The 8036-nt window shown below is 41.6% G+C and overlaps 1 protein-coding gene across 3 annotated transcripts in view; it reads right to left on the reverse strand.

The window, feature by feature from the left end:
- The window catches only part of SLC14A1 (solute carrier family 14 member 1 (Kidd blood group)), a 54825-nt gene that overhangs the window by 16578 nt on the left and 30211 nt on the right, over nucleotides 1-8036 (reverse strand). For all 3 annotated transcript variants that reach the window (XM_070736429.1, XM_070736426.1, XM_070736428.1), the window contains 3 exons: nucleotides 5362-5551; nucleotides 3848-3976; nucleotides 1635-1827 (listed from right to left, as the gene is read on the reverse strand). In XM_070736429.1, coding sequence (XP_070592530.1) covers nucleotides 1635-1827; nucleotides 3848-3976; nucleotides 5362-5551 — 512 coding nt within the window. The remainder of the gene's footprint in view (nucleotides 1-1634; nucleotides 1828-3847; nucleotides 3977-5361; nucleotides 5552-8036) is intronic.

Raw genomic sequence — 8036 nt, forward strand, 5'->3', positions numbered from 1 at the left:
TGCACTTCTATTCTACTACTTTTTCTCATCATACCTATCATCCTTTTTCTCCCACTTAGGACTGTATGACTGTAACTTGTTGCTTGTATCCTAAGATTTTTATTAATATTGATTGTTTCTTCATTGCTTATTTGACCCCTACGACAATCATTAAGTGTTGTACAACATGATTCTTAGCAAATGTATCTTTTTCTTTTATGTACGCTGAGAGCATATGCACCAAGACAAATTCCTTGTGTGTCCAATCACACTTGGCCAATAAAAATTATATTCTTCTATTGTATTCTATTCTATTCTATTCCATTCCATTCCATTCTATTCCTGATGATTGGAGAATGGCCAGTGCTGTGCCTATCCACAAGAAGGGCAGTAGAGAAGAAGCTGGTAACTACAGGCCAGTTAGCTTGACATCAATTAAAGTTAAAACGATGGAGACTCTACTCAAAAAGAGGAAAAATCGGCACCTAAAAACCAATAATTTATTGGACCCAAACCAGCATGGCTTTACTGAGGGCAAATCGTGTCAGACTAATCTCATTGATTTCTTTGACTATGTCACAAAGGTATTGGATGAAGGTGCTGCCATGGATATTGCCTTTCTGGACTTCAGCAAAGCCTTTGATACGGTTCCACATAAAAAGCTGATAGATAAGTTAGTGAAGATTGGACTTAATCCTTGGATAGTTCAGTGGATTTGCAGTTGGCTGAAGCATAGACATCAGAGGGTTGTTGTTAATGGTGAGTATTCTGAGCAGAGACTGGTTACAAGCAGTGTGTTCATGAGGGGAGTGTTTTTCATAAGAAAGTGAACACAAGAACAAGGGGGCACAATCTGAGGTTAGTTGGGAGAAAGATAAGAAGCAACGTGAGAAAATATTATTTTGCTGAAAGAGTCGTAGATGCTTGGAACAAACTTCCAGCAGACGTGGTTAGTAAATTCACAGTAACTGAACTTAAACCTGCCTGAGATGAACATAGATCCATCCTAAGATAAAATACAGGAAATAGTATAAGGGCAGACTAGATGGACCATGAGGTCTTTTTCTGCCGTCAATCTTCTGTGTTTCTATGTTTCTAAGAAAGAAAGAAACAGGGAGGGAGGGAGGGAGGAAAGAAAAGAAAAGAAAGGGGGAAGGAATAGAATAAATGGAATGGAATGGAAAAGAATAGAATAGAATAGAATTGGAAAAAAGGAAGGGAGAAAATAAAAGGAAGAAAGGAAAGAAAAGAAAAAAAGAAAGAAGGAAAAGTTAGGAGAGGATGGGGAAAAGGAAAGAAGGAAGAAAGGATGAAAGAAAGGAAACAGAAAAGGAAGGAAGGAAGAAAAAAGAAAGGAAAGAAATGGAAGGAAGGACTAACCGAATTTAAACATGCCTGGGATAAACATATATCCATCCTAAGATAAAATACAGGAAATAGTATAAGGGCAGACTTAGATGGACCATGAGGTCTTTTTCTGCCGTCAATCTTCTGTGTTTCTATGTTTCTTCCTTTAGAGATTTCTCCACCCCGCCCCCTAACACATGCACACCAAAGGGCACACAGTAATTTAATTAATTTAATTCAATGTATTAGATTTATAAGCCGCCCAACTCCTTCCGGACGTAAGGGGTACATGGCGGGCATCCTCTTACCATTGTCGTTTGAGCATCCGACCAAGAGATGTTGGGCAAAAAGGCAGTGGGTTCGATCAGCGTTGTAGGGAAGAAAGAATTGTAATGGCCAGTGGCTCCTAGAAACAGACTCAGAGCCAAATTGAAAGGCAGCGTCAAAACCGGAAGGTCCCACTTGCTGAAGAGCGAACTTAAAGCGCTGGTAAAAAGAGGGCTGAAAAAGAAGAACGAGGAGGATTGCAAATCAGAAAAGGGCACAGTCGGTTTTTTGCTAGAGTCTTTATCAATATCATGGTTTTCCTTTTTAAAAATCAGGACATAGGATTGAAATATTACCAGATTATATATATACAGTGGTACCTCTACCTAAGAATGCCTCTGCTTACAAACTTTTCTAGATAAGAACTGGGTGTTCAAGATTTTTTTGCATCTTCTCAAGAACCATTTTCCACTTACAAACCTGACCCTCTGAAACTGTAACTGGAAAAGGCAGGGAGAAGCCTCTGTGGGGCCTCTCTAGGAATCTCCTGGGAGGAAACAGGGCCGGAAAAAGCAGGGAGAAGCCACAGTGGGCCTCTCCAGGAATCTCCTGGGAGGAAACAGGGCTGAAAAAAGCAGGGAGAAGCCTCTGTGGGGCCTCTCTAGGAATCTCCTGGGAGGAAACAGGGCCGGAAAAGGTGGGGAGAAGCCTTCGTGGGGCCTCTCTAGGAATCTCCTGGGAGGAAACAGGGCCGGAAAAGGAGGGGAGAAGCCTCCGTGGGGCCTCTCTAGGAATCTCCTGGGAGGAAGCGGGGCCTCCACCCTCCCTATGGTTTCCCCAATCACACACATTATTTGCTTTTACATTGATTCCTATGGGAAAAATTGCTCCTTCTTACAAACTTTTCTGCTTAAGAACCTGGTCACAGAATGAATTAAGTTCATAAGTAGTTCGAAAGTCAAATCTCATATGGGCACATGTGTGCACACGTGGGGGCATGGAGATGCATGTGCATCTCCATTTCTGCTACCGGAGCCCCGATCCCAGGTGTACCAGCTACAACCCATTACTGATATACATAGAGAGAGACTGAGTGGTGCGGTGGCCCAGAGGTTGAACTCTCACCTCAGAAACAGAAGGCTGTGAGTTTGATCCTAGGTAGAGGCAGATATTTCTCTCTCTGGGCAAGATGAGAATATATATCTGCTGAACAAAACTCCATATTGGCAACAGGAAGAGCATCTGGCCAGTAAACACTTAGCTCCATTCGGTTGGCCACATTCCACTTCGCAAGGGATTATGGGATCATTAAATTTGTGTGTGTGTGTGTGTGTGTAACATATTTTTTGCTGGTAATTGTTGTGGTTAGCTTTGGGCCAGCTCCTGCCCCAAGGAATGTGCAGGTGGATGTGGGGGAGACATCCACATGCCACAGGCCTGTTTTGCTCCCAGTAGAATCTGCCGACAAAGCCTCCTTTGACCAAGGAAGCGTGAGTGACAGGGAAGAGGGGATCTTGGCAGACAGCCCAGGAGGAGATCAATCATCTGTATCATCCTTGGATTCTGAACAAGAATTAATGACACATCCACGCATGCGTAGAGTAATGCATAGGAGACAACAACTGAAGGATTATTACAAGAGAAAATGAGGCCACCTGTGGTTGGGTGGGGCTGCTGTAATTAGTGCTACAGATAAAAGTGCAGCCTGGTGTGTTAGCCTCATGGCAGTTTATCTGATTCATTGTTTCATCAAGATCGTGGTTTTTTGCTGTTCAGGATTGTGTGTGGACTCTCTGGACTTTAGAATTGGACTCAATTTCCCAGTTATTGGGTGAGCAATTGGACTGCATTTAACCTGTGCCTTGTGTGTACCAGAAAATCCCTTTGACATTTAAAAAGGGAGCTGTTTCTGTTTTTCTGTTTATAAAAACTTTTGGGTTTTCCTTTTATTGTGTAGTGTGTGTCTTCCTGGACTAATTACCCTATAATTACAGGCGGTTGAAACACACCGGCAGAACAGTAATGATAATTTTTTTTTATATTACTGTATTGGCATGTATATATGTATGTATATAGAGAAAGACAGAGAGAGAGAGAGATATATGTACATACATATATACATACATACATACATACATACATACATACATATGTACATACATATATACATACATACATACATACATACATACATACAGACAGACAGACAGACAGACAGACAGACAGACAGAGAGAGAGAGAGAGAGAGACTCACCAGGTCATGGACATGAGAATAACAGGAAGTAGGAGCCACCAGTAATATTCACCCTTGTCTGAGAAGACAGCCATCAACATCCCTACCAGGACACCATTGTAGCCATGAAGTCCAGCAGCCACTGCCGATCTGGGTAGCAAGCACAGAGAGTAATTACTTTGCAAATATAGGATGCAGACACTACCAAAGTGGGTGTTCTTGAACATCACACAAACTCATGCAGAGCTACTATTTGGAATGCACTTATCTTCAAAGTCAAGCAATTTTTTTAAAAAAATGAACATTTATTTTGTGGGTGGCTGTAAAAATTGAGCGAATAAATAAATAATGACCTCCGGACTCCAATTTTTTTAAATTAATTTCAGTAGATCTCCCCATCAAAAATTTAAAACAGTATTTTTACAGGTTGAATGGCTTAATAAAGAAGTGGATATATTACAGTATTTTTCCTAGTTTGTGTTGTGGTTGGCTCACATCCGGCTCCGTGGGTCACAGACTTTGAGGAGAATGAACCGGGTCCATCAGGATATCATAGGCCAATACCAGAGGATTCAGATAGTGAGAGTTGAGGGAGAGTTAGGGCCTGGGGAACCTACAGAGACTGCAGAACCCCCAGCTATGGTAATGGTGGAATCAGATGAGGAGGGGGATATTGTGGACCCAATATTAGACACTAGGGTAAGAAGCATGCATGGGAGACAAGAATATCTCCAGTAACGCAGATCTAGGTGTTGAATACTTCTATGCACAGCTTGTCATCACTGAAAGTATAAAAGGGGAAGATGATGGGAAACTTCAACGTTCAAAGTTCAACGTTCCTATAGAGAGAGAGAGAGACAGATCTAGCAGCCGAAGAGTCTCTCTCTTAAATCCTTCTGCAATCCTGAAAGCCTGGTTTTTGAAGGCATTTGTGAGTACCTGTCAACATCGAGAACTAATTACTTCAATTTATTACTTTATGGTGGACACTTGGTTTGAACTGTGCTGATAACAGGGAACTTTTGGCAGTTGGCTTGACATTCCTACAAATTCATTGCTGTTTCCAGTGCGTTTCTTTGTAAATAGACAAATATAGATAGCGACTTTGCTTTTGAGACTTCATTGGGGATTAATTAGTGATAATTAACCGGCAGGCCGGAACAGTTTGATAATTGTATTTGGGCATAACTAACTCCTTTTAAATGTACTCTTATATTGTAAAGCTGCCCCGAGTCCTCAGAAAGGGGTGGCATATAAACCCAATCAATCAATCAAGAAATCAATCAAGAAATCAATCAAGAAATCAATCAAGAAATCAATCAAGAAATCAATCAAGAAATCAATCAAGAAATAAATGAAGGAAGGAAGGAAGGAAGGAAGGAAGGCTGGTCAAAGATCATGATAAAGATATTTCATTTTTGTATAAATGTTGTCAAGAGAAATCCAGTGCCTAATTTCATCTCAGCATTAGGAGAGGAGGAGGAGGAGGAAGAGGAAGGGGAAGAGGAAGAGGAGGAAATTAGAGGACAACCTACCTCTCCTGGCTTAGAATAACTGCAGTTAAAGTTGAGACAATCACTCCAGTGCAACACATAAGTGTCAGCCATGGGCTCTGGACCAGGAATCCGATAAGCAGGATGAGGCCACTGAGTGGATTGCTGACAAACATCACTTGAGAAACCCCTCGCAGAAGCCAGTCAACAAATTGGAAGGCCACAGGCTTATCTGAAAAACAAAGCATTTGACGATGTATCATGTGATATGATGGTACAATATGGGTAAATATACAGGATAGATGTTCCTGTAGAAAGGAATATAGAGAGGGCCTTGGGGGAGGGTGGGAGGGAGGAAGGAAGGAGTGGGAATGAAAGAAGGAAGGGGAGGGAAGGAAGGAGAAGAAAGGAAGGAATGAAAGAAGGAAGGAGGGAAGGAAGGATGGGAGGAAGAAAGAAAGGAAGGAAGGAAAGAAGGGAAGAATGGAAGGATGGAAGGGAAGGAAGAAAGGGGAAAGAGGGAACCAATAGAATAGAATAAAGGACTATTAGTACCTCACTCTATCTTGATTGCATCCTTCTGTTTATACAATTTAGGACTGCATTGGCTTTTTTGGCTGCTGCTACACACTGCTGGCTCATATTTATCTTAGTTGTCCACTAAGACTCCAAAATCCCTCTCACAATTACTGCTATGAAGCCTGGTTTCACCCTGCATGGAAATGCTGATTCATTTTCTTTTTATTATGGTCTCTTTTCTTCCCTGAATTATCTTTGACCTGGAAACTATGAGACAGCACAACAAAGTTGTGTGTTTGCAAATAGGCAAAATGTTTAGCAACGAAGTGCAATTTCAGTTGCTTCCCCATAGCCCAGGGTTCAAAAACCTTTGCCTGGATGGTTTATAACAGTGATCATCACCATAAAGAGCAAGAATAGTATATGGTAATAAAAAACTTCCTTCGAAGAAAAGAATAACACACAGCCTGTTTTCTCTTGTTTATAAAGTTTTCTGTAATAAGTCCATACTATCTTCATTTTATATTCTTTTTGATATGGAATGTCTCCAACTTCATCTTCCAGTTGTTTAATCCGTTTCTTTTCTTTCTCTTTTTTCAGTTTGTATGCTAACCCTCTTCCTGGTTTATTATTTTATTTTATTTTATACTGGCTAACTTATGATTCAAAATACAGTGGTACCTCGTCTTACGAACGCCTCATCTAACGAACTTTTCATGATATGAACCCGGTGTTTAAGAATTTTTTGCCTCTTCTTCCAAACTATTTTCACCTTACAAACTGAAGCCACCGCTGCTGCAATGCCCCGCCTCCAGACTTCCATTGCCAGCGAAGTGCCCATTTTTGCACTGCTGGGATTCCCCTGAGGCTCCCCTCGCTGGGAAACCCCACCTCCGGACTTCTGTGTTTTTTCAATGCTGCAATTTCCCTGAGACTCCCCTCGCTGGGATTCCCTTCATTTTTGCCAGCGCTGCTTTGAATCCCAGCTTCGCTGGCAACGGAAGTCCGGAGGTGGGGTTTCCCAGCGAGGGGAGCCTCAGGGGAATCCCAGCAGCGTAAGAACGGGCGCTTCGGCTGGCAACATAAGTCCAGAGGTGGGGATTCCCAGCGGCGTAAGGCAAAAGGGGTGAGTTTTGGGCTTGCACGCATTATTCGCTTTTACATTGATTCCTATGGGAAACATTGTTTCATCTTACGAACCTTTCACCTTACGAACCTCGTTACAGAACAAATTAAGTTTGTAAGGTGAGGTACCACTGTACTATGCTTCCTTAGAACATTTATCAATACTGCTCAAAAAAAAATAAAAGGAACACTTAAACAACAGAATATAACTCCAAGTGAATCAAACTTCTGTGAAATCAAACTGTCCACTTAGGAAGCAACACTGATTGACAATCAATTTCATTTTGTTGTCAGCACATCCAACTTTGTATAGAACAAAGTATTCAATGAGAATATTTCATTCATTCTGATCTAGGATGTCCCTTTATTTTTTTGAGCAGGGTAGTTTAATGAAAAGAAGGACTAGAAGGGTCATGCTGGCAATCTTCCAATAGTTCAGGGACTTCCACAAAGAAAAGGGGGTCAACTTATTGTCCAAAGTACATGAAGGAGGACAAAAAAAGCAATGGATGGAAATTAATCAAGGAGAGAAGCAACCTAGAACAAAGGAGAAACTTCCCAACAGTTAGAACAATTAACCAGTGGAACAACTTGTCTCTAGAACAATGTTCTCAACCTTTCTAATGCCGCGACCCATTAATACAGTTTCTCATGTTGTAGTGACCCCCAACCATAAGTCTAGTGCCAATTCTCCCAACAGAACTTTAAGCTGATTGGCAGGAAGGTCAGAGGGACATCCCCACTGTAAACGCCTGATTGGTCGGATTGTAAAAATATGTTCCAGGGCGCCAGAATAGAAGTTTTAGTTCCTAACACCATGGGAAATTTGTCTTTTCCATGGTCTTAGGTGACTTTTGTGAAACAGTCGTTCGACCCCCAAAGGGGTCCCGATCCCTAGGTTGAGAACCACTGCTCTAAAAGTTGTGGGGGCTCCATTACAGGAGGTTTTAAAGAAGAGAGCCATTTGTCTGGAATGATAAGAATATGTCCTGTTTGAGCAGGGGGTTGGGCTAGAGGATCTCCAAGGTCCCTTCCAACTTTGTTATTCTGGTTAAAATGGGTTAATTATTATT

The sequence above is a fragment of the Erythrolamprus reginae genome, chromosome 2 (genome assembly GCF_031021105.1).
Source record: "Erythrolamprus reginae isolate rEryReg1 chromosome 2, rEryReg1.hap1, whole genome shotgun sequence".
Classification (NCBI taxonomy): domain Eukaryota; kingdom Metazoa; phylum Chordata; class Lepidosauria; order Squamata; family Dipsadidae; genus Erythrolamprus; species Erythrolamprus reginae.